Here is a 27482-nt window from a genome sequence, read left to right as displayed (position 1 = left end):
CTATGAAGTTTTCGGAACTACGTACATATGTGCCGTCCTTTACATTGATATGAAAGACACAGTTTGCTATTCGCACCGGGTCTAATTTTCAGCTACAACAATGGGTGTACAGTAGCTCTAGGTGCGAAATTTAGTTGTATTGGTTCATCCCTTTAGGCTCTGCCTCCTTCATAATCGTGTCGGAAAATTCTATTCCTCTTATGTCACAGTGCTCCGTCAAGCAAACAACGAGGAAGGAAGTCTCCCACATGTTTCATTATTATAAACACCAAGTAATTGCTGTTGTGGACTACATTTGCGTTAGGAGCATTAACGGAGAGTTATGGTTGTATCATCATCTATGTTTCCAGCATGTCTTCTTCAATTCCTAAAAATTTTTCCGTTAACGCAGGGGTTTCTGCGGGAGGTGTGAAGTCCAAGAAATCTCTTACTGCTGGGAAGCTGGAAGCTATTGTTGTCAGGGAACTGCTGGAGGTGTGCAGAGACCGGCGTGTAGAATGGCCGGTGTCCATTTCTGCAGCTGTTGCCGCCTTCCTCTGGGGAGCGAAGTTCGGCCCTGAAGTCGCCACTTGTGCGGGCAGCGTTATCTGACAGCCGCCCAACATCTTCTCGCTCACTCTCTGGGACGCACACAACTGCTGCACACAAACGTATCCCAACAGTATGCCGAAGCAACAGTTCCTATCACGACAGATACAGACTTCTAGTGGAAGCGTGTGACACTGCTCATGCAGTGAAAATTGAAGACCGGGCCAATGGTTCAAGTTGTTTCGAAAACGAAGCAAAGAAAAAACGCAAATGGAACACTTCCGTTCCTTTTCACAGTAATCTCCATAGATCTTAATGTTTATTGGGATTTACAGTTTCTTGAAACTGTAAGTGAAATTTTATTTGTTTATTATTATTATTATTAATATTATTAGTTCCACACGACTTTGAGTGTACACGGAAATGTGATTCACAAACTGAAACACAAACGGCTGCAATACAGCGGTAGAAACGTAAAGGTAATTTTGCAGCAGGTCAGAGCTCGACCCCATGTCGCAAAACCCGTCAAAATAAACATGGAAATGTTGAAATGAGAAGTCCTATCCCTCCCCGCCGTATTCTCCATGCGTTGCTCTCTCTGACTACCACCCTTTTCGATCAGTGACATACAGTCTGGCTGACCAGCACTTCCGATCATACGAAGAAGTGTAAAATTGAATCGATTCATGGATCACCACAAAACACGCCCATTTCTTCCGCCACGGGATTCGTATACTATCCGAAAGATGGGTGAATGTAGTGGCCAGCGATGGGAAAGAGTATGAATCATAGTTTTTTGTAAGTTTTTCACAATAAAAAAGGCGGAAGCAAAGTTGTAGATCTAGTATGTTTACTTGTTGCTCCAGTTCACTAAGAAACAATTCCACACATTTACTACATTTGGTTAGCTGAGTAAGACGAAGGAACTACATTGTAGTGCAGTACACATTACTTGACACTATTCGAATGTGTTCACTAACAAAATTTTTAGACACACTGCTCTTCAGATAACTGTCCACTCTCTCAACTTTTTAAAGACGCTCTATCTTTTAAACATACACACACCCCTATGTAATGCTCAGTTGTCCACTATATGTCATGAAAGGCCTATCCGTCAGCGTAGAAGGAGTTGGGACGTATTGTGTTGACCGTAGAGAGCCAGTAACAGCAGCGCTCGTTAGCCACGAGAGCTCAGTGACTTCGAACGTGTACTAGGGCGTTGGGTGTCACCTGGTTAATCAATCTATCAAAGCCATTTCAACCTTTCTAAGGCTGCCCAAGTTGACAGTTGCTTATGTGATTGTGAAGTGGAAATGAGAAATAACAACGACAGAGAAACCCGCACCGGGGTGATCTGAAGTACCGACGGCCAGGGACCGTCGAGCATAGCGGAGGATGATCGCATGAAATCAGCGGCAAGAATCACTGTTATGTTTCTAAGTGCTACCAGCAGTCCAGCGCATAGAATGACTGAGTTTAGGGAGTCAAAAAAAATGTGGTTCAGTGGTCCTGTACTCAGTGCTATGTGACACTTGAGGTGATGAAAAGAGCAACGCCACTGGCCAATGGGTATGTAGGAACGACTGATTTGGAGTGGTGAATTACGCTGTGCACTGTAACACTCAGATGGTCCCGTTTTGATTTGGCGAATGTCTGCAGAATGTTACCTGGCATCGTCTGTAGTGCCAACAGTGAAGTACACACGAGGCCGGATTAGAATTTCCGTGCTTCGTGTGTAGTCGCCTTATTGTGCTTAAGAAAACGCTAAATGCGAAAGGAAGAGAATACATTATGCAGCATTACGTACTGCATACAATAGAGGAACTATTCGGAGATCATGATTGTTTATCAAAATTACAACGCTCTCTGTCATGAATCAGCATTTTTGAGACAACTGTTTGTGGACAGTAACAGTCCTGAAGTGAACTTGCCTGCTCTGAGTTCCGAACTGAACTCCGTGGGAACTCCTTCAGGCTGAGTTAGAACTTGGACTCCATTTCAGGCCCAAGCGTTTCGGATGTCGAGGAAGAATGGACTGCCATTCCTCTATAGACATTCAGACACCTCATTGAAAGTGTCCCCAGCAGATTTCAAAATGTTATAGAGGAGAAGGGTGGATGTGATGATTAGTTTCGATCACTGATAGTCGCTAAGATATGGACTCTATAAAAGACAAACGAGACATGGTTGCGTATGTGAATGTGTTACAAACACTTGTATTAGCAGTAAAGACTCTTTCACTTTTGTATATTTCAAGAAAATGGACGGTTATTATTACTGTTATTATCACGATTTACCCATCCAAGACAGTCTATTAAGGTAATTTGCTAATCTGCAAATTTACAACTTGTTTATGGAACATGATGAAGATTTCTAAACATCACATGAATTTTGAAGTCCAGAATTCGTCAGTCTTGCAGCCTCGTACATCTGCTGAAACGAAATGATTCAGCGTGCTGGTTACAGATTGTTTAGCGTTGACCAAGAGGTGTTCTGCACCTCGAAGTTTTCTTCATATAAACGTTAGACATTCAGGAACCTATACTCACCTCGCCAAGCTCTTTTCTGCGTAGCGTCACACCAGCTGGCACTCTGTCCTTTTGTCTCCCACGTCTGGCAAGACAACTGAAAGCCAGCAGCAGGCTATTCAGGTTTTGTGTACGTCCTGCGGGCTCCTTGCTTCGTCACAGTTTCATTCGTTGAGCGGAAGATGATGCAATTCGTGCTGTTGTAAGGAGATAACACAGTCTTGACTTCAGTCTAGGACGTTATGCTTCATTCCCATACACGGAACGTCTGACGACATCTCCCCGTTCTTTCCTCTCAACCTCTGTCGCTGATATGAGTCTAAAATCCGGGGCTTCTATGCATATGAAGTGCCTGATTTTGGCAACTGAGGCAACCTATCAAGATATGGTCCGTCTCATGCATTTACATCTCATGTATTGACTCAAAAATAATCAAGTAGCTGATTCTCAGTACAGTCTGTCTCTTATAGGCTTTCGTTGCCTAGATCTAGTTCCGTTAGCAAGAAATCTGGGACAAATAATGTATCTTCAAGTAGGCATTCTACAATGTAAATTCATCCCTAAAAATCTGTTCACTTTTATGAGTGACTTTTATATGGACGTTGTCTCTAATGACTTTCGAGTGGGTTTAAAGTGTTGTTTTGCATTTGTCGAATTACATACTTTAGAGTTAAACAGTACCTTAAATCAGCATTTATAATCTAAAACCACTCATCAAGATGTTTTACCTGATTTGTTAGAGATTTACTATACTGCAACAGTTATTGCCCTGTTCCTTTATAATCTGTAGCACATAACGTTTACAGACTTTCTGACGGAAGCAGAGACAGTTTATTTGAAGGGCTACGAACTGTCATGCTGTGACATTATGAATTAAAGAACGAGCAAAGGATTAAGGCTTAACTTTTAGTTATGGCGGCATCGTTATAGAAGGCGCACGAGATCGGAGTGGACAAAGATGTCGGTGGGAATCGGCGATGGCTTGTTAGTAGAAACTCTGCTAACAATCACCTCAGCTGATGTATGTAGACCATGGACAACTTAAATGAGTGTCACACTAAATGTTGCTGAAATGCAAGGAATTCGGAAACAAAGGGCACCGCAATTTATCACGTTCACACAACTAAATCTTTAGAGTGTTGTTTATTGAAATCTCGAAGGCAGTGAGAATTCCGAAAAGAGAAAATGTAATATTATAGGTCGGAAGCTCATAGAGCAATGAGAAATCCGTAAAAGAGAGGCATTCAGTATCAAATTAATTATACATTGTCAAGTCTGTAGGGTGCAGTGGTATACGTTTGGAAGACGTCCTTCATAACAAAAAAGTTAAAAATACATTACTTTCAAATAAGATAACTGATTATACATAGTTCTCATTTTCTATGTAGATGAATGTAAATGGTGTTGTAGTCAAAGTTTAATGTTTTAACATCCGAAAAATTGTAAAAACATAATTTAGTAATAAATCGTATCTTTCCTTACATGTTGCAGTATATAGAGCGAAATTATTTATTTTTCTGCCTGAATATCCCGGCGGAACTCGTGACTTGATTGACTTTCCATAGTTATTTTATAATAAAATGTAAATAGATCTAACATTATTGAAATGGCAGCCAACTGTTGCATAACAGTTAGTTAAAAGTACGTATGAAATTGTGTTAGAATTAGGACAATTACTCATTTGCGGTTGTCAGTGCTGATCTGCCGCTATCGATTATGATGAGATTGCAGATCATAGCAGAAAAAGAAGAAAAGGACGAAGTATAAATATTTCCTGTTATCCGCTTTATGCCCATTAATAGTTCTGTTGTTGTCAGCAGGGAGGAATAAATCTGTTGATAGGGATTCTTTTCGAATTTATTCACTAGCGTGAAATAACAACTTAACGACAATCTAATGAGGCGCGATAAATGCTGGAGGCTTATCGTTTAAGACTGGACGAATTTTAAGGAATTTTAATATTAAGGGTGAGTTCCGTCCACCTTCTAAGATTAGGGTACTGCTCGGTTCTGTGAAAGATGATTTGGGGCGTAGGAAACCCAGTGTGCACAAAATTCTGTGTCAAGGTGGGAAAGCTTACATTGGCCGTTCGATTCGCACAGCGCATGACAGGTGTGTGGAACATCGCCGCCATACGAGGCTACAACAGCCGGAAAAATCGGCAGTAGCAGAACACTGCTTAAACGAGGGACACAGTATGAAATTTGATGAAACTGTGATAGTTGCCAATATTTCCGGTTTTTGGAACAGTGTCTATAAAGAGGCGATTGAAATAAGGTTGGCTGATAATTTAATCAACAGAGACAATGGGTTTCCCCTTAGCAAGACATGGAATCCTGTGTTATCTCGCATCAAAATTGAGCGTTCTTCGGTGCGGCCCTGAGTGCGATATATCGTTGGCAGCAGTGTTCCACTAAGGGCGACGCCACTTCCCTGTCTTGGAGGGCAGCAACCGTGATGGGCAGTGCATGCGCCGTGTACTGAACGGTGGCCCATATAGGACGTCGATTTCCAGCCTGGCGTCAGTTGTCAGCAGGACTCATCAGCAGAAGCAGCATTTTCCTGAAGATGGAAACCAGTTGGATCGCCGAAATATCAGGTCAAGTTGATTTTAGGATCCGGCAGCAAACCCGAAGAGACTTTCAAGACTTATTATGCCGGGAAAGCCTACGTAATCACAGTAGGCTGCCCATCTGGACGAGTTTCAGGAAGACCGTATCGTGGGATTGCGGGAGGCGGGGTAGCCTTGTCGCCATACTGTGTTCTACACCGGTCGTACGGAAACCACCATTCCCGATTTCTGGCAGCAATGGATACAGGAAGGCACACATGCACGACATATGGGACGTGGACGTCCAATGTGCACCGTATAGAGGGAGCACCGAAAGGCTGTCCGCCAAACGCGAGCAGATCCGACGGGAATGATAGGGGCCATTCAGGGGGCAGTTCTGCCGTCTGTGCAACAACCTATCAAGTGCTAGTACCGTGCATGACGCAGGGCTCGCTGCACACGCCAACCATTATGACTCCAGCCACTCACATCCCCACAGCATTGCGCCCCACTCAACTGGTGTCAGCAACCACTGCCGTGGTGCAGTGCGAACTGGCAGCAGATCATTTTCAATGACGAGTCGCGCACTTTTACCTTGGAGGCGACAACCACCGTATATGTGTCTGGAGGTGCAGTGGAGTGCCTCATGAAGAGTGGTTTGTGATATCCCATCACACGTTCCGCCATTCTGGTGTGATGATGTGGGGAGCGTTATCCTATAGTGCCCATTCACCATTAGTGTCCCTAAAGAGTTCTGCAGCAGCTGCACGATACCTGAATGAAGCCCAGCAGGCTGTAGCTCAGTTGTTCGTGAACGTCCACGCCCCTGCCCTGTTTCAACGGTCAGTTCTAGTCCTCAAACCGCTGCCACATGCCGAATGTGCATTTAAACTGTGAATATTCTGCCACGGTCAGCCACATCGCCGGATCTCTTCCCGGTCGAGAATGTGTGGGGTGCCATAGAGTCTTTCACGAGGACTCCACCTCCACCCAGCAATCTGTAGGATCTGTACGCTCAGTTACTAGCGGCGTGGGATGGATAATCACAATAAAATATCTGAGACTTGTAAATCTCCACGCCGCACGTCATGATGCTTGTATTCACAATCGGGGGCCTGACGTACTAACAAGTAAATTTTTTCCCATGTAGCACACTACATGTTGGTCCACGTTGAAAGTGTAATCATTTCGTGCGTATGGTACTATCTACTTGCCTATCAAGAGTGTTCGCACTCTTCATTGTCCTTGTGGGTGCAGCTCTTTTTATGGCGATTGTTGTTTCTGAGTGGAAGTGCAAATGATGTTTCTATGACCATTGTTTTATGTATAGAGATGTATTATTTACATTTATCTCTTTTCGTTTCAGAATAAATTATGGCGGTAGCAGTGGAGAAGAATTTCGTCTTGGTCCTGGTGGTGCTTGGGTACCTCGTTGCCATAAGTCTCCAGGTATATAGTTATAATAGATCAAAAAAATAATCTTCTCGTCGATTTCTGCTGATTGATCACTTCTGAATGTTCCAAATCCAGCGTCCTATAACTGTAGTCCCTGTGCAGCAGTATTAAAATGATATACCGCAACTGAATGTGAACGTAATGCGGGAGACAACGTTCAGTCAGGGCTACTGCCAAAATGATTCTCCAATGGATAAAGTAAGCTAGTTATTTTCCCTCATGACATGTGAGTGATGTCTCATATCAACAGTGACCTCCACAGTCCCCAGCTCCTCACTGTGGAAACATGCAGTGTTGATATTTGAACTGCCAGTATGCTGATATTTTATAAAATGTAATAGTCAGCTTAATAACCTCGCGGCGACCTCATGCAAAACCATTGAATAGATAAGTATTAACTAGACATTGTACTTGTAATTGAGGTAGGGTATCTTAAACCATATATGATACAGACATTTCATGACACCATTATATTGGGAACAATATATCGAGCAGGCAAATTAAGGAACAAACGCCAACTTTTTTTTTTGTTACAGTGTTTTCGGCCAAAATTTGTTGAATATAATGGTGAAGTCATAGTTAATTGTAGGGAAAAATGAGTAAAATTCAATATTAGTTCTAAGGGAAGGAAATTTGGCAACAGTAATCAAACGCTTTGGTAGAGCCTCTTGCAGATAATTACTAAATTAGTATCGAATAATGACGGATGCGGCGCTTTTTGCAGAATTTGCATGACGTAGATGTGATTTGTATTTGTATGGAGTGTAGCCATGTATGGAAGTGAAACATGGACGATAACTAGTTTGGACAAGAAGAGAATAGAAGCTTTCGAAATGTGGTGCTACAGAAGAATGCTGAAGATATGGTGGGTAGATCACGTAACTAATGAGGAGGTATTGAATAGGATTGGGGAGAAGAGAAGTTTGTGGCACAACTTGACTAGAAGAAGGGATCGGTTGGTAGGACATGTTTTGAGGCATCAAGGGATCACAAATTTAGCATTGGAGGGCAGCGTGGAGGGTAAAAATCGTAGAGGGAGACCAAGAGATGTATACACTAAGCAGATTCAGAAGGATGTAGGTTGCAGTAGGTACTGGGAGATGAAGAAGCTTGCACAGGATAGAGTAGCATGGAGAGCTGCATCAAACCAGTCTCAGGACTGAAGACCACAACAACAACAACAGATGTGATTTGTTGGAATATTACTTTATAAAAAATTTCAGTAACTACGATTTGCAGTGAAACTTCATTAAGTGAAGTATGACGTTAAGTTATACTTGGAATATATAGCGGCTCCCGAGGTAGTAATTTGTTTGTACATAATAGCACAGTTTAAATTGCTGGTGGATTCTCACGCATCATTGATATTTATAAACATCTTTGTTACACATATCTGGAGTGTCTTTCGGAATACGTCACGATTTCCGAGATGTTTGCTAGATTCAAGTCGAGTGGTACAACTTAAATTGGGTGAATGGTATGAGCAGAATGATGTTTACATTCATCACTGTCCCGAACATGAGGCGGCTCTCTCGGAGTGCTGTATGCCGTCAGGATACACCATCCTGTATAACCTGTTGCCAACTGATTCGCTGTATTTCAGCTTTTACTCGTAAAAATCATTTTCATCATAAGGAACGGCTCGTTTTATGATTCAAGTAATAATACTCTCTCTATTTACGTATTATATATGTAGTGGACTGACAAGGCAGCCAGTCCACAGTGACGGGTAGCCGAAAGGGCACACGTACACACACGCCGACTGGCGCGAAGTCTGGAACAGGATTCGTAATGAATGTGATAAAGAAAAGAACGTAGCTACTAGAACACTTAACTTTTATATCGTCCTTTGGTATACAGCATTCTTGATGATACAAGTGAGACTATCTTGAGATACATGCAATGGTACAAATGGCGCCTTGCTAGGTCGTAGCCATGGACTTAGCTGAAGGCTATTCTAACGGTCTCTCGGCAAATGAGAGAAAGGCTTCGTACGTGTAGTCGCTAGCAATGTCGTCCGTACAACTGGGGCGAGCGCTCGTACGTCTCTCGAGACCTGCCGTGGGGTGGCGCTCGGTCTACGATCACACAGTGGCGACACGCGGGTCCGACATGTACTAATGGACCGCGGCCGATTTAAAGCTACCACCTAGCAAGTGTGGTGTCTAGCGGTGACACCACAATATATACTGGGTTTAAAAATCCTACGTATACAGGAATCTAGAGTGTTTAGAGCAGATTAAAAAACTACTTTTTTATGTGACAAAAGTTTCACGGGTTCACTGTTTCGCTGCTATGAGTCATTGAAGGATCTCACACTGTATCTCCATTAGGCCAAAGATCACAGTTGTTTTTACTGCTTTGTATACAGCTTGCTGACACTGATACTTGGTTTGCAACACAGCCACATCTTACCGGCAGTAAAAGTGACTTTTCATTACTGCTAGCAGCGTCCACGTTCTTTGATAAATAATTATATTTTTATTGCATATTTGCATATTTTCTTTTGTTTTTACATGTAATTTTGCACATGCGTCTACATATTCTTGATGGGTGATGAGACTCTGTCTCATGACGGTCCCTGCAACTGTTTGCTCTACACATCATAGAACATTTGGGCAATGTTCCTCCTGATGGTTGGATTGGGAGTGGTGGTCCACCACGTTCTCTCACTAATACGGATTTCTTTTCCTGTTGGGGGATGAAGCGTTTGTGGTACGAGGCGCTGGCAGACATGCCAGAAGAGTTGGTAGCGCGTTTGATAGAAGCTGCAACTTCATTCGTGAAACATCTGACAAACGGAGACCACGACGCTGGGATTACGGATTTACTTCAAAACTTTGTAGACCATTAGTTGACCATTATGTTGTTACATAATGTGCAAGTAGAAAGGTGCACTGCTCTGGAAATTCAGAGAAAATCACTGCAGAACTCTTACGCGTCTATTATGGAACTGATGAACTTATACGAAGGGATCGTCTGTAGGCCGGCCGCTGTGGCCGAGCAGTTCTAGGCGCTTCAGACTGGTACCGCGCGACTGCAACGGTCGCAGGTTCGAATCCTGCCTCGGGCATGGATGTGTGTCTGTGTGGCTGGTCCTGGCGGAAGCTGGAGTCCTCTCTCGGGCATGGGTGTGTTTGTCCTTAGGATAATTTAGGTTAAGTAGTGTGTAAGCTTAGTGACTGATGACCTCAGCAGTTGAGTCCCATAAGATTTCACACACATGGATGTTTGTGATGTCCTTAGTTTAGTTAGGTTTAAGTAGTTTTAAGTTCTAGGGCACTAATGACCTCAGATGTTGAGTCCCATAGTGCTCAGAGCCATTTGAACCATTTGATCGTCTGTAGGAGGTCACTGTGGTGAAGCGATTAGCGTTCGTGCCTACCAAGAAGGTCGTGAGCGAGGCCATGGCTGGAGTCTTGTAAGCTTCTGCTTCTTAAACTAAAGTTTTTCATCTCTGGTTGCGTTATTCAATTTATATGACACTTGAGAGGTAATATAATGAAGCAAAACCGCGTGAGTTTTCATGAAGTTGTAGTGAATTTCAAGGACAAGGGACAAGCTCGGAAAGCCCAAGTCAGATCTCCGTAAATAATTATGCGAATAAAGTTATTCACAGTCAGTGATATAATAAGTCACAATGTGGCAGATCACAAAAGTAATGTACAGCTACTCGTCGAATGAGCTCTCGACATCACACATTGCAGGATGGTATTTGTCATACAGACGTGGAAAACATAAATTGAAACTTGATCCAAGTACTTCACACAAATACACATATCATTATATTACCTCTCAAACGTTACACAAATTAAATAATATGTCGAGTGATGAAAAAAAGAGATTAATAGCTAAGTTCGAGTGGGGCTCGAACCGCCGTTTTATACACATCCGTATGATGAATTTCGAACGCTAATCGCCCGACTCCCATGAACTATAACGTTCTGCACAGCTACGTGAGGTACATAACAGATGCGTAAAACTTCTGTTGCGCTTTTCTCGGAATTGCCACGGTAGTGCACCTTACTACTTGCACATATGTTTTTTTAATGGCCTGTTGTAGGTGTACGAAGTTTGAAGTAAATCTGTGATCCCAACGCCATGGCCTCCTCTTGTGAGTATGTGGAGCGTGTTATACAACTATTAACACCCAGATACCATTTGTGTGTTAATGTAGTGACGACCGTTCCAGCAACAACTCGAAACCAGTATTCATCTAAAGACGGTTTAAACACAGTCTCTGAGCATCACTAATGTCCAAACCTCCATGAATCCGTCGCTGCGAAACAGTGCACCTCTGGCTTTTATGTCATCTAAAAAAGTTTTTCTATTTTCTCCTCTAAACGCTCTAAGTTTTGTATACGTAACTTTTTATACCCTATATGTACTGAAATAGGATATGTTCATGTCGAGTAGTAGCTTCCGGTCTTCTGCTAGTATTTTACCAGGGAAAATATGTGAAAGGAAGTAATATTTCCTTTCAATGAGAAGGGTGTCTTAAAAAGAGAAAAGTGTTGCTAACTGATTTTAGAGTTTAAGACATTAAATTTTACAACTACGACATTATTTCCGCTGATTTAGTATATTTATTTTAGTTAGGCCAATACAGACCATTTTCTGCTAGCCTATATATCTCCTGCGGACAATTCCACATATACCAGGTGGTTATAATTAAACTTTTACTATTTAAAACGTTCTAACACGGCAACTAATTACCGTATCAGGACCAAACTTTCGGAGTGGCCGAGCGGTTAAAGGCGCTACAGTCTGGAACCGCACGACCGCTACGGTCGCAGATTCGAATCCTGCCTCGGGCATGGATGTGTGTGATGTCCTTAGGTTAGTTAGGTTTAAGTAGTTCTAAGTTCTAGGGGACTTATGACCACAGCAGTTGAGTCCCATAGTGCTCAGAGCCATTTGAACCATTTGAACCAAACTTTGTTGCATTGATATCAACGACATGGGGAAGAGAAATAATGCAGAATCAATTCAGTTGGAACACATTTAATGTGCTGCTTCGGTACATCATATCATTACATACCGGTAACATTACCGCTACAAAAAGAACTCAATATGGCGCCCATCAGTCCAGGAGGGTCTGAAAGCACAGGATTTCATTCTACACTGCAGAGCAAAGCATGTCCGTCGGTATGCTGGCCACCTCTGTTGATATGCTACGCTTCAGATCAGCACATGTGTGTGGATGTTCCCCTGGTAAACCCTGTCCTTCAGGTAGCTCCACAACCAGATATCACAGGGTGTGAGATCATGTGATCGCGCCGGCCAAGCATTTGGAAACGATCTGCTGATAATTTGATTGTTTCCAAGTGTGTTTCGGAGAAGCAGGCGAACTTCACGAGTGTGCGATGGGGCCCCATCTTTCGTGGAAACTGTTGAGGTCAATGCGTCTCTCTCCTGTAGGGCGCGTAAGAAATGTTAACGCAGCATATTGCAGTAACACTGGCCAGTCATGCTGCACGTCTTTGGTTCTTGAGCTCCAACATGTTCAAAAAAGAATGGGCCAATGATGAACGTAGCCGTGACGCCACACCATACGGTAACACGTTCACCATACAGAGGAACGGCACGCACGGTGGCTGGAGGTGAAGATCACCACACTCGGCAGCCCTCACCAACTTCAATCCTTGCGAGAAAGTGGAGAGCAAGCTCAACACGTCTTTGTGCGTACGATATGGATCTTGTGAGGATACCATTTCAGAATGGTTCGAAGCAACTTCCGTACAGAGAACCGCGGCATGTTCAACTGTCGTGACACGGCAGGCGCACTGCCTGACGATCGCGAATTGCGAGTTGTCTGCCATAGCAACAGCGATTTCATCGACCACCTGTGGTGCAACCGGTTATCGACCTATTTCCGGAGCGACGCCCGATTCTCCAGTTCATTCGAAATTCTTCGTCATGCTCCGTCCAAGAGGTGGAGAAGAGGACCCTTCCGTAATCCTTTGAGCCGGCGATTTTCGAGAAGTGCAGCTGCAGCATTACTGTTGTTTTGGTAATAGAGCTTCGCAAATAATGCCCCGCTCCTAGTGTGCAAACTCATGTTGACACGACAACAAGTGCACTGCAACTGGTCATGAGTGTGAGACTACCAATCACGATGACTGATCTCAGCACTTGTTGGCCATAGTTAGAACAGGACGGTGGCGCTGTGACGCTTGGAAATTAAGCACCCCATACTCTGGACACTAATATTATCCAGATTGGTACTAGTACGAAAATTAGTTTCCGTGTTATGACGTGTTAAATAAAGAAAGTTTAATTATAACCACACGTTATAAAAACTTGAAGTGACGGGAACACAATACCTACATTGAAGGTTATCAAGATTTAAGTGGGTCTGAACGTGGTGTTTTAGTCGGCGAACGAGCGATGGGACACAGCATCTCCGAGGTAGCAATGAAGTGGGGAATTTCCTGTACGACCATTTCACGAGTGTACCGTAAATATCATGAATCCGGTAAAACATCAAATTTACGACATCGCTGCTCCTGCAGAAAGATCCTGCAAGAACGAGACCAGCGACAACTGAAGACAATCGTTCAACATGACTGAAGTGCAACCCTTCCGCAAATTGCTGCAGATTGCAATGCTGCGCCAGCAACAAATGTCAGCGTGCGAGCCATTCAACGAAACAATATCGATATGGGGTTTCGGACCCGAAGGCCTACTGGTGCACCCATGATGACTGCACAACATAAAAGCTTTATGCCTCGCCTGGGCCCGTCAACACAGACATTGGACTGTTGATGACAGGAAACGTGTTGCCTGGTCGCACAAGTCTCGTTTCAAATTGTATCTAGCGGTTGGAACTGTGCGGTTATGAACATAACCTCATGAATCCACGGGCCCTGCATATCAGCATGGAGACTGTTCAGGCTGGTGGAGGCTATGTAATGGCGTGCGTCGTGTGCAGTTGCAGTGATATGGGACCCCCGATACATCTAGATACGACTCTGACACGTGACACGTACATAAGCATCCTGTCTGATCATGTGCAGCCATTCATGTCCATTGTGCATTCAGACGGACTCGAGCAATTCCAGCAGGACAATGCACCTCTCCACGCGTCCAGAATTGCTACAGAGTTGTTCCAGGAACACTCTTCCGCCGGCCATCAGACACCCCAGATGTGAACATCATTGAGCATATCTGGGATGTCTTGCAACGTGTTGTTCAGAAGAGATCTCAACCACGTGTACTCTTACGGTTTTATTGACAGCCTTGCAGGATTCACGGTGTCAGTTCCTACTTCAGACATTAGTTGAGTCCATGCCGCATCGTGTTGCGGTACTTCTGTACGCTCGTGGGGGCCCTACACGATATTACGCTCTTCAGTGTGTTATCTGTCAGAAGTACATCACCCATTTGATTCACTTGTCGTAGCGCGTATGATTTTTCTTCCGGCAATGTTCCGTTTACATACTTTCACTGGAGAATCCCTCAGTATTTCGCCATTGCTAAATGTTTATGAGAATTACATATAGATTCTAATGTTCTTCTCCTCCCTCTGTCTGTCTATCTCCTCCCTGCCCCTCTCTTTGTCCATATACTCCTCCTCCACACTCTCTCTGTAACTCTCCTGCTTCCTCCCATTCTGTCCATTTACTCCTCCTCCTTTTAACCATCACCACCTACTCCTCTCACTGCCCATCTCTTCGCCCCTCTATTCTCTCCGGCTCATCCTCTCTCCTTTCTCTCTCTCTATGTCCACATATGGCTCACAATTTTAGACGAACAGTTGGAAACAGGCAGGTTTTTTAAAATTAAAATACGGAACGTAGTTACGTTTGAACATTTTGTTTCGGTTGTTCCAATGTGATACATGTACCTTTGTGAACTTATCATGTCTGAGAACGCATGCTGTTACAGCGTGATTACCTGTAAATACCACATTAATCCAATAAATGCTCAAAATGATGTACGACAACCTCAATGCATCTGGCAATACGTGTAACAACATTCCTCTCAACAGCGAGTAGTTCACCTTCCGTAATGTTCGCACATTCATTGACAATGCACTGACGCATATTGTCAGGCGTTGTCGGTGGATCACGGTAGCAAATATCCTTCAACTTTCTCCACAAAAAGAAATCCGAGGACGTCAGATCCGGTGAACGTGCGGGCCATGGTATGGTGCTTCGACGACCAGTCCACCGGTCATGAAATATATTATTCAATACCGCTTCAACCGCACGCGAGCTATGTGCCGGACATCCATCATGTTGGAAGTACATCGCCATTCGGTCATGCTGTGAAACGTCTTGTAATAACATCGGTAGAACATTGCGTAGGAAATCAGCATATATTGCACCATTTAGATTGCCATCGATAAAATGGGGGCCAATTATCCTTCCTTCCATAATGCCGCTCCATACATTAACCCGCCAAGGTCGCTGATGTTCCACTTGTCGCAGCCATCGTGGATTTTCTGTTGCCCAGTAGTGCATATTATGCCGGTTCACGTTTCCGCTGTTGGTGAATCACGCTTCGTCGCTAAATAGAATGCGTGCAAAAAATCTGTCATTGTCCCGTAATTTCTCTTGTGCCCAGTGACAGAACTGTACACGACGTTCAAAGTCGTCACCATGCAATTCCTGGTGCATACAAATATTTTACGGGTGCAATCGTTGTTGATGTAACCTTCTCAACACCGACGTTTTTGAGATTCCCGATTCTCGCGCAGTTCGTCTGCGGATTAGTCGCGACAGCAGCTAAGACACCTACTTGGGCATCATCATTTGTTGCAGGTCGTGGTTGACGTTTCACATGTGGCAGAACACTACCTGTTTCCTTAAATAACGTAATTATTCGGCGAACGGTCCGGACACTTGGATGATGTCGTCCATGATACCGAGCAGCTTACATAGCACACGCTGGTTGGGCATTTTGATCACAATAGCTATAAAACAACACGATATCGACCTTTTCCGCAATTGTTACACGGTACATTTTAACACGGATAATGTATTACGAAGCAAATACCGTCCGCACTGGCGAAATTTTACGTGATACCACGTACTTATATGTTTGTGTCTATTACAGCGCCATGTATCACAAAGCGAAAAAAGTAGTCCAACTAAAACATTCATATTTCATTTCGTACTACACGAGTATGTAATAAAAAATGGGGGTTCGTATTTAAAAAACGCAATTGATATCTGTTTGACCTATGTCAGCGCCATCTAGTGGGCCAACCACAGCGCCATCTGCTTTCCCCCTTCAAGCTAGACAAGTTTCGTTCTTTGTAGTTTTTTCGTTTGATGCTTATTTCGTGAGATATTAGGCCCGGTCACTATCAATGGACCACTCTATATATAGGGTACGGGGAAAATGAACATGGAGATGGAAAATAAATATATATTAATATGTAGCCTTTTTCTGTTCGCCGGCCGCGGTGGTGTAGCGGTTCTAGGCGCTCAGTCCGGAACCGATCGACTGCTACGGTCGCAGGTTCGAATCCTGCCTCGGGCATGGATGTGTGTGATGTCCTTAGGTTAGTTAGGTTTAAGTAGTTCTAAGCTCTAGGGGACTGATGACCACAGATGTTAAGTCCCATAGTGCTCAGAGCCATTTGAACCATTTTTTCTCTGTCCGGACGTTTATTAGAGTATCATGCGAAACTTTGAATTAAATCATTCAGGAGCTTCTCGATAATCTTTGAAATATGGTTACCCTTGATGTAGTACACATACATTAATAAACTAAATATATTTAAAATGTGTAGGTCGTGTCAGTCCGAACATTTATTAGAGTATAGTGTAAGTAATTGAAACAAATCCGTCAAGAGCTTTTCGAGATTCATGTTGACATCATTTCCCACTAATGTAGTATAAAAACATGGTGTCCAGAAATTCCTATTGCAAACTGGTTGGTTCAAATGGCTCTGAGCACTATGGGACTTAACATCTATGGTCATCAGTCCCCTAGAACTTAGAACTACTTAAACCTAACTAACCGAAGGACAGCACACAACACCCAGCCATCACGAGGCAGAGAAAATCCCTGACCCCGCGGGGAATCGAACCCGGGAACCCGGGCGCCTATTGCAAACTTCTAGGACATTTATAGGGGAGTTAGTACATAACACTTCTAATATAGGTATGTTAGGTAACAAAAGGAAAATCCATTTATAAGTACATTTGATGTATTAACAATGATAAATTATGTGTTTACATTATTTCAAAGCCAAAAACAAACCAGCATGCTGTATGTACTGAACAGAACTGATGCATTACATCAGTGGGTTGATTTGGCGACCATCAACGTTGTTACACACGTGTACCTACGAAGCATGTTCTAGTCTACACTCTTCATCCCAACTGGTATTAATTTCGGATGTAGCGTCCAGAACTCATGCCAGCAGAACTTCCCCTATTTCTACAGCAGTGTCGTAAACTAAACCTTGCAGGCGACCCCACAAGAAGTGTCCATAAACATTAAAGCCAGCAATCGTGGCGGCCACGCCATTGGACCAACTTGGGCTATCCATCTTTCATCATATAGTTTGTTGACATGTCTCGAAACAGCACGTAAGAAGTGATGTGGTGCACCATCATGCTGAAATCTCATTTCCTGACAGATCTTTGGTGGCACAGATTCCAATAAAGGGACCAATACGTTCTGTAGGAAGGTGAAGTATGCAGGATTCAATCTATAACCAAACCACACTTCAATCGTCCACAACACTACTATCTCCTCCAAGTGTTTAACCGTATTTGGCTCCAAGGCATTTTCCCCTCTCAATGTGGAAAGATGTACGGCCCAATGACATGGGCATCTAGAATACCTGTCTATACGTTAATATCAAACTGAAAGTGATGATGAAATCCCTGAAGGATTTTCGTCTCTCCAGACATGACTATTTCGCGAATTCAGAACACAGTCCTTAGTGAACTTAAATTCATCTGTTGTCAGAATTCGACGTGGAAACAAGGCTGTCACTGGCACTCATTGCACAGGCAATCGTTCGAGTACTCGTCGACACTCTCTTCAGCATGACGCTGTGCATCTTCCTCAGATCTGGGCTTGTGGCGTTGCCATGGAGTACGACAGCCCTGTTTCCTTACCATCCCCCACCCCAGGGGGCTCACAGTTCTTTCGTGAATTGTTGTCTGGCGCACACAGGGCCCCAAGTTATTGCAGCCCATTCTTCCTTCCTGGACTGAATTTCCATCTCTGTGCCCCACCCTCACTGCCCTCGCTGCTCCTCCTCTGTCCCCTCCTTGCTCTCTCTACGTGTTTGTACTGCCGTTGACCTGGCTTCCTGTATTCCATGCGGTTTGCTTCCCCTTGCCTTTTCAGTTTCGTCTTCATTTCCGGTGCTTCTGATCTTCCTTTGTAGTCTGACCTCTACTTCTAGATTTTCTCTCCATAGTGGAAGAACTCTCTCCCTAGCTCCTACGGCGAGGATTCCTCTGCCCATTCCTTCTCCCCTCCTTCTGTCCTGTAACCCCCCTGTGCCCCACTAGGTTACCAGCACATGTAGCCAGTCTGTGTGGTGGGGCTGTTATGTGTCGTTCTTACTGTGGTTGGATTGCGCCCACAGGGAAAGTCCCTGATCGGAGTGGATGGTATCAGGACGGATGCTTTATGCGTGAAACGTATCAAACTCCAAAAATGTGGCCGCTCTCCTATGCCATCTCTTCGATTGGTAAGGGATCATTGAATGCTACTTTTTGTGACCCTGCAGCCTTCTCGTCCGTGGTTACACACTTGGAGGAGGGCCAGGCTCGACAGCTTGTTGGAGGGGGGGGGGGGGGAACACTTGCCGCACCACCTGCTCTGTACTAGGACCGACAGGGACACATTCACCGCCAAAAAGGCGTTTTTGTTTTTGAAAATAATGAAGACAAGTTTGGTGAAGTGGAGTCTCTCAGTAAGATGTGGTCGCGTTACCGGTTGATCAAAACATTGTCTGCCACACAGTCTGCAGCTCTCCATGCTTGTGATTATCTTGCACGACGTCCCGGTGTCCATTACACCTCACCAGTCTTTGAATATGGCCCAGGGAGTCAGTTGTCATTGGGACTTCATCCTTCAAACGGACGAGGAACTCTGGGCAAATCTGGAACGACAAAGGGTTAAATTTTTCCGAGGTGTGGACAAAAGTTATAAGGACAACCACACCAACACTGGCGCTTTTAGTTTGGCTTTCGATGGAGATATCCTCCATGGGAAGATCAATGTTATGTGTTTTTGGTGTGCCGTAAGGCTTTCTGTGCTTGCATTTTGGGTACATGTCTTCCCAATTTACGGCAGTCCTTTTGCATTTTGGGCACATGTCTTCCTAATTTACGGCAGTCCTTCTATATGGTTGCTGTGAACACCTACCCCATGAGAGGGGCCCATGTGTTCCACCACCTGTGTGTGTAAATTGTCACGACAATCACTCTCCACATTCACTAGATTGCCTGGCTTCTAAGAAAGAGAAGAAGATACAAGAATGTAATCTCTGGACCGTTTATCTTACGATAAGACTCAGCAGAAAATTGACCGACTTGATCTTATGTCGATGACTTCTTCTTTTGCCCCTGCTACATCCTTTCCCTGTCCTCCCCTTTCCTTACCCCAGTCCCATTCCCCTCTCCTCTCCCCCCTGTAGTTCCCACGCCTTCCCTTACAGGTGCTACTCCCCTTCCTGTGCCGAAGAAACACTCCCTTATTCGGCATCTGCTGGTGATGGGCTTCCGGCGGCGTGTGCACGTTGATTTGTATGGATATTGTTATTATGCAGATCCCAATTTGTACCCCACTGGAAGCAATTGCAGTTTGGGAGCACTTTGACTTTGCATCATATTTTGCAATTTGTCTTCCTCCTGACAGGCCATCTACATCTTCTGTCCTTAGTGTCCTCCTTCAGCAACTCTGCAACTCTCCCCTCCATTTCTCCTCCTTGGAGATTTTAAATCCCATCACCCTTTGTGGGGCAGCGCTTCTTCATCTAGTCAGGAGCTCCTCACTGGCCAGTTTCTTGCAGACCTTGGCCTGTGCCTTCTTAATGACGGTTCCGCTATTCATTTCAGTGGTGTGTATGGCACTTTTTTTGCCATTGATCTTCCGTTCTCTTCCCTTCCTCTTCTTCCTTGCTTACACTTGATTCTCTTGCTCCTTTTCTACCTCTCACTGACCAAATTACTACACTAGGCTTTCCATCGTCCTGATTGACCCCTATATATCTCTCAGGTCGTGTTTCCACCTTGTTTGTCAGGTTTGTTGGTGAAGTCGACCTTGATTTGTCTGAGAAGATAACCCACACTCCTGGCACTGCCGTTGCCTGCTTAGTGGGCCCCATTTTCCATCATCCATTTCCGTGGCGGAACATGGCCATTGGCAGCACTATCTGTGATCGTCGTCGTGCCTTGCAGCATCTTAAGTGGCACATGTCCTCCGGAGGTCTTATTACTTTGAAACTTCTTGGCGGCAAAGTCTCTTACTTAATCAAACGGAGCAAAGATGTGTGTTGGGAACACCCCATCTCCTCTCTAGGTTCATCTATTCCTTTATCACAGGTGTGGGCTACACTCTGCATCCTCCAATATTGTCAACGGCAGTCTTCCTTTCCGGGCCTTGCTCTTCCAGGTGAACTTTGTACAGATCCATCAGTTCTCATACAGTACCTCAGGACCCATTTTGCGACGACGTAGTCATCGGCTTCCTATCCAGCTGCCTTCCTCCTCTGGAAGCAGAGGGCTGAAGCTTCCCATTTATGTTTTACCCATTGACAGACAGACTCCTACAATGAACCTTTTACTGAATGGGAGCATCTTCTGGCTCTCTCTTCCCCCCATGGTTGAACTCCTGTTTCTGATTCAGTCTATAACCAAACCACACTTCAATCGTCCACAACACTACTATCTCCTCCAAGTGTTTAACCATATTTGGCTCCAAGGCATTTTCCCCTCTCAATGGATGGACAGTATTGTCCTTCCAGTCCTTAAGCCTGGCAAGAATCCGTCTTCTCTTGATAGTTACCGACCCATTAGACTGACCAATGCCTCTGCAGATTACTAGACTGGATGGTGGCTCGTTAGCTCAATTTCGTCGTTGTATCTTGGGAGCTTTAATCTTATTAGCAGTGAAGCTTTCAAGGGGGATGATCTCCAATTGACGATCTGCTTTGATTGGAAACTGCAGTTCGCATGTCTCTTCTCAGCACTGCCACCTTGTCGCAGTTTTATTCGATCTTCATAAGGCCTACGTCACAGCTTGGACCCATTACATCCTCCTTATGTTCTATGAATGTGGTCTTTGAGGCCTCTGCCAGACTGTTGGTCTTCCCTGCTCTGTATGTGGATGATTTCTGTGTTTGTGGTAGCTCCCCATCTGTGGCTTCTGTGGATCAATAGCTCCAGGGAACCACCTGGCGCACCTCGACGAGGGCACTCTCACACAATTTTCAATTATCTCCCCTTAAGTCGAGGGTGGTGCGTTTCTGTCATCGTACTATTGTCCTTCGTGATCTGGAGCTCTACCACGATGCCTAGTGCCTGACCACAGCCCCCAGTTCCTTTTCTTGGGCCTTCATTTTGACAACAAGCTAACTTGGCTGCCCCGCATCCATCATATGAACGTTGGCTGTTTGTGTAAACTCAACGTTCTTCGCTTCCTTGCCCACTCTTCATGGGTGAAAACTATTTGACTTTTCTCTACCTTTACCAGGCTTGGTTCTTTCATCTCTGGACAATGCTTGTGAATTTTTGAATCAGCTGCCCCTACCACGCTGCTCTGCTTAGACCTGGTTCACCATCTTAGTAATGGCTGAGCTGCTGGTGTCTTTCACACTAGCCCTGTTGACAGTCTTCTGGTTGATGCTGGAGTCTCTCCCCTTTCGATGTGGCAGTACCAGCTCTTGGTTTCCCATGGCATTACTATCTGCTCTTCGCCTGATCATCCCTCCCATTGTATTCGTTTTGCAGCTTTGGCCATCATTGCCTACCCTTGGATTGGTTTATAGGTTGGGTTTGGCCTCACTTCTCTCTGCCATGACTTCCATCTCCCCTCCCTGTCCTCTTCCCATGTTCTTTCCCAACCACCCTCCTCTCCTCGTCGGTTAGTTCTCCAGCTGGGGATTCGTCTTATGGGAATTTCATGATGCACTGTTTTTTCACGAATGACTCTAATTCTGTTGATCATGTCAAACATGCTTTCGCATCATTTGGTGGCATAGAACACCATCTCATGCCTACCAAATGTTGTGTGTTTGCTGCAGAACTGATGGTGAAGTTTCGGGCCCTCTATTTTATTTAATGATCCTCCCTTACCTGAATTTTATTATGTATGAACTCGATGAACGGTCTTCGGGCTATCGCTTGGTGTTTTTCCTGCCACCTCTTGCTCTATGCCATGCACGATGTTCTCACAGATCTTGTCGTTGGTGCTTATTTGGTTGACTTCCTTTGGGTTCTTGGCAGCTTAGGTATCCCACGTAATGAGCTTGCTGAGGGTGCCCACCTATCCCTCATTCTCTTGAACCTGTCTGGGGATGGATTTGTGGTTTTAAATCGAATCTCTTCTTGCTGAACTGTGGGCTGACTCTTGGGATGCTACCCCCCCCCCCCCCCCCCCTGTCCAGTAAACGTCGCGTCAGCAAGTATACTCCCACCATGTGGCGTTCTTCCCTGTACTCTTTCAGTGGGTATCTACCATTCTTTGCGTCTTCGTATTGCACATACTAGGTTGACCCATGGGGTTTTACTCCACTATGAACCGTCCTCCCCCCACTTCCTTTTGTTTTTGCGAAACTCCACTTACAGTAATCCATATTTTAGCCCTTCACAGTAAATATGCCCTCCTGCCTTCCTTGTCTTGGATGTTAGAGATTGATCCACGCATGGTTATGTCCGTCCTCAATTTTCTTTGGAAAAATGGTTTGTACTCTCAGGTATATGTCCTTGAATTTTCCTCTGGAATTTGAGTGCCTCAGTTAGCGTAGGCGCTAGTTGTGGAGGCCTTGATCTTGCATCCAAACCAGCCAGGTTCTCCCCGCTTTTGCCCTATATTTTGTCTGGTCTGTTGAGCTCTTTTTTTTTTCTTTTCTTGTGCCTATTTCCTCTGGCGTCGCCCGCGTTGTATCGCGATAATGGTATTGTGTGGGTGTCGGGACAGTTCGGTGGTTGTGCTGGTGCCTTACCACACATAACGTTTCTGGGGCACCCCTGCTCTACCCGTTTCCACATCCACTCCCTCCTGTTCTTTCCTGTTCCTGCTGCCCTGTCGTCCCTTTGCCCTCACTGTTGCACCTTATCCCTTCCCCTTGACTATACTGTGCTGTCTGTGTGTTTTTCCCTTTATTTGTGAACGATGACGTCGTTGTTTCGTCTCCCTCCCCCATATCAACCAACCAATCTGCCTCCTCACGGTGAAGGTACCAGTTTCCCAGAGCCGCTGCGTAACTTGGTTGAGATGGCGTGCTACGTTGCGGAGACGTTCGTATTACAGCATACTAGCCACTCCTCGGTTACCTCGAACTTCGCTATAGACAAGGAGAATCTCTATGTACACCGAAAACGTGTACCGTACCGTGTTTACTATATCGGAGGAGCACAGGCACTGCATAGGTTTCATAGTAAGGCAGACGTTAAGTGACATCAAGTGTCCGTCTGAGGTACGTCTGATCTGAAACCGTCGCAGAACAAGAACGTTACATTTCCTGACATGGATTCTTATTCAAAATATTATGTACTCACTCTCCTCTACAAGTTCTAGGAGTTTGTTATGAGAATTTTCTAACACTCTGTGTGTTTATTATAAATACATTAAAAAACCTTATAGCCTATGTCTGCCCGAACGTTTATTAGATTATCGTGTATAAATCTGAAGTAATTCCGTCAAGAACTTTTCTAAATTTCTAATAACAATGTTAAACAACGACTTGTCTTTATATAGTGGTGTGGATCACTGTGTCCCATGTCCGCAAGTCGCCAGATACCACTTAGTCTCAAGTTGGGCAGTGCTCATAACGTTTTGGCCATCAGTCTCACGGTATTTTGTTTGTTCAGTTCCGTTGCTAAAAATATACAAATAATGACATGCACTGTAGTGGCCGCTCGACACACCACGTCATGAGTGCAGCACTTCACTGACAGTAGATATGATTTTCGTGATGTCTGAGATTCGAGTCAACACCTCTGCATAAATATGTAGACATATAGAACAAGGATTAAGAATGTTAATGACGGTTTTTGTATAATAAACCCTTAAGAGTTTTGACACAAAACATTCGGAGCATTGATTTTCAGCACGCCCTCTTGAGTATAGATATAAGCTTCATTACAGTACTGTCACGATAAGGTAATAGAGGCATTATGGCACATTTTGGCAGAATGTATGTTTGAAACAGAATTCAGTTTTATTGCACAATCAGAGGGACAGTGAGTTTTGAAATGCGCCTCGTGACAGCCTTGTGGTGGAATCAAACTTCTTTTTAATGGATTGTAAGCTATAGATGTAATACGAAGTATCATTTAGATGAAGCACATTTTGCTTGAGCGTATAGCGACTCGGGGAGCCCTTGCACGGACAGGGCAATTACACACGAAAACAATTTAGCAGATGAAATGTTAACAGCGCAAAAAAACTATCCGAGGAGGATAAAGTGATAACGAGCTAAGCACCAAAATGGTAGCAAGTTGTTTCATTCCCTCCAGGAGATTTATCTCAGCTGTTACACCAACGGTGTTATTTGTATGAGAAGTAAATAAACGTTTGTTCCATTAGTGAGTGGAACGAAAAAGGTTTACTGCGAGAAGGCTCTTTCTTTTTGGTTGCAAGTGTTTTTAATCTTCCCAGAATAAAATGTATATGATATCAAAGTTTACGGCCCGTTATATCTTGGCTGGTGGAGTCTCGCAGCAGGCTAACAGTGTATCGGGACCAGTTGCATCGATAGAAATTGGTAACAACTAAAACGGAATATCAGATTACTTTTCGGGAAACCGGGCACCATCAGCTGCCTTTTGTAAACGCACTTTGTAGAGATAAAACGGCCATACCTCACGATTTCCAGGCCTACGCTTCTTCTGGTTTTGCAACACTGAATTTCCTGCTGACGCTGAATTTCAAAATCATCTTTTCAAATGGATGGAGACTCCTTTAAAGAGAGCTGTCAGGAACTGATTCATTCACTCCTGTTAACAAATTCAAATTTCAACTGGGATGATTGTAATGTGTGTTACTATAAAAGGGCATCGCGTTCATCGTGTTAGGCAGTGATCTTAAAGCAGTCAATTAAAAGCCTTTTTTAAGTAATCCATCAGGTGTAGAAGAATATTAGTGGATTAGAAGCAAAACTGCATTGTACTCGGATAAAAATCTCTTTAACCTATTCCATTCTAATCTTTTCCATTCCGTTCTGTCATTTCCCCATTCAGCAAAATCACGCATGCAGTTGGGATAATGGTAGTCACCATGATCGGGGTAATGGTACACAGCATGTGCAATGGCCATCACTGCCCTAATAATATCCATTATGCGTTCACTGAAAAACATTTTGTGCTGCAAGATAAATTTAATACCCTAACATGAGATTATAATGTATGATGGACTATAAAATGGGTTGCTGGAAGCATAGCAACCTTCGTGTCTCTCATGTTCAGATGTCTGTTATTACTGTTCAGTACTGCTGTCTAGAAAACATATTTCAGCAGCTCCACCTACCCAGAAGTTTATGTTACTGGTATGGACAATGAGAAAGAATTTGATGAATCAACAAAAAACATTTGCTGGTGGTACGCTTGCTGTACTAAATGTATTTCAATCATGAAAGGTAGATCGACGAGTGGTAAACTAGCTGAAACTGCTTTTTGTGAGGATAATATGCTGTAGTGTCGATGTCATCCGAGTAACATTTTTTACTTTGGCAGTTTGCGTCGACAAGTGCAATTTAAGCTGTAAATTATATCAGCACTAATGCCCATGTGAGTTTTGCCATGTTATAGAATCGATTTTTATGTGTTTTATTTGTGGTACTAAGATCAAACGATGGTTATCAATTAATCTATAACTTATTTCAGATGTGTAAAAAGGACCCTGTGTACTTTAATGGGTATTAGAGACAATTCAAGTGTGTGATTTGTGCCTGCAAAGTGTGGTACAAAGACCAATCAGTGGTCATCAGCAAACGCTGCTGGCTAATCTGTAAATTTTATAAGTAATTGCAATATGAAAGGCATGTGTATTTTAAAAAAAAATCTTATATTTCAATTGGAGTGAACTGAAAAATTATCCGCTCTGACATGGAATGACATATAGATGAATGACGAGATCACCCCAGACTGTGCGCCAAAAATGTAATAAATCGAGAAATTCTCCTCGCTGACATGAAGTGACAGGTAGACCACTAATCAGATCGCCCCATACTGGGCGCCGAAATTTAGTCATCGAGAACTCTTTTGATTTGTTGCATAAAACTAACATGTAAATTACTAATTATGCTGTCCCACATTGGAAGCCAATAAGTAAGGGACATGAATAATTAAGTGAAATTAGAGAGTGTGAGGGTATGAGAGTAATGGATTGATAAGCGATGAATAAAACATGAAATGACTGCGTTTATTTCAATACCTTTTCCGTAAACACACAAAAAAAAAAAATCGAAGTTTCAGGGCGAATTCGATAAGGCATGGACACGACTGATTTATTAAGGGGAAGGAGGTGGGAATATATCACCTCACTATTGCCCATAGCCATTATCATGCGGTGACGGCGGCAGGTGCTGGGAAGGTACGGCGCGTCACCACAGAGCTGTGCGAGATTAGAATACGAGTAGAAGCAGAGGACAGTGCGACTGCAGGGACTATCTTGCGCACGCCTCCCGCGAGACCCACATTCTCACCTTATATGTCCACACACTACATTAGTATGTGGGTCTCGCGAGAGGCGTGCGCGAGATAGTCCCTGCAGTCGCACTATCCTCTGTGCCCTCGGTGGCTCAGATGGATAGAGCGTCTGCCATGTAAGCAGGAGATCCCGGGTTCGAGTCCCGATCGGGGCACAATTTTTCACCTGTCCCCGTTGATATATATCAACGCCTGTCAGCAACTGAAGGTATTAATATGATTCTAATTTCGTTCTAGACGGCTGCAGGTAATCAATGGTGTCTGTTCTTTCGGACATGTTCGAAAGAACAGACACCATGTCCATATAAGTATATCAGAGCTAAGCGGTGGTCAAATGGCTTCTGTCCGCCGTGTCCCGGCCTTGCGGCAGAGCCCAGACAGGACTTCACGTTGACTCTTTGCTGTGGGTTGCGTGGCTGTAGCTTCCATATCACGGTTTCTGGAGGCAGATGGATGGAAGAGGCACCATATCCTCCCCCTTCCACCCTGTCTCACTGACTATCCCTTCATTTCTCCTCCCTTTGCTAAGCTCAACGGCTCCTTCAAATTTTCCGCCTCCTGGTG

At 44.1% G+C, this 27482-nt stretch overlaps 1 protein-coding gene across 5 annotated transcripts in view; it reads left to right on the top strand.

Annotated features, from left to right (window-relative positions):
* Nucleotides 1–27482, top strand: part of LOC126262933 (uncharacterized) — a 421675-nt gene that overhangs the window by 239146 nt on the left and 155047 nt on the right. For all 5 annotated transcript variants that reach the window (XM_049959863.1, XM_049959864.1, XM_049959866.1 and 2 more), the window contains exon 2: nt 6974–7056. In XM_049959863.1, the coding sequence (XP_049815820.1) occupies nt 6982–7056 (75 nt within the window). In that variant the 5' untranslated portion in view covers nt 6974–6981. The remainder of the gene's footprint in view (nt 1–6973; nt 7057–27482) is intronic.

The sequence above is a fragment of the Schistocerca nitens genome, chromosome 6 (assembly GCF_023898315.1).
Source record: "Schistocerca nitens isolate TAMUIC-IGC-003100 chromosome 6, iqSchNite1.1, whole genome shotgun sequence".
Classification (NCBI taxonomy): Eukaryota; Metazoa; Arthropoda; class Insecta; order Orthoptera; family Acrididae; genus Schistocerca; species Schistocerca nitens.
This window is presented reverse-complemented; position numbering and strand designations above follow the sequence as displayed.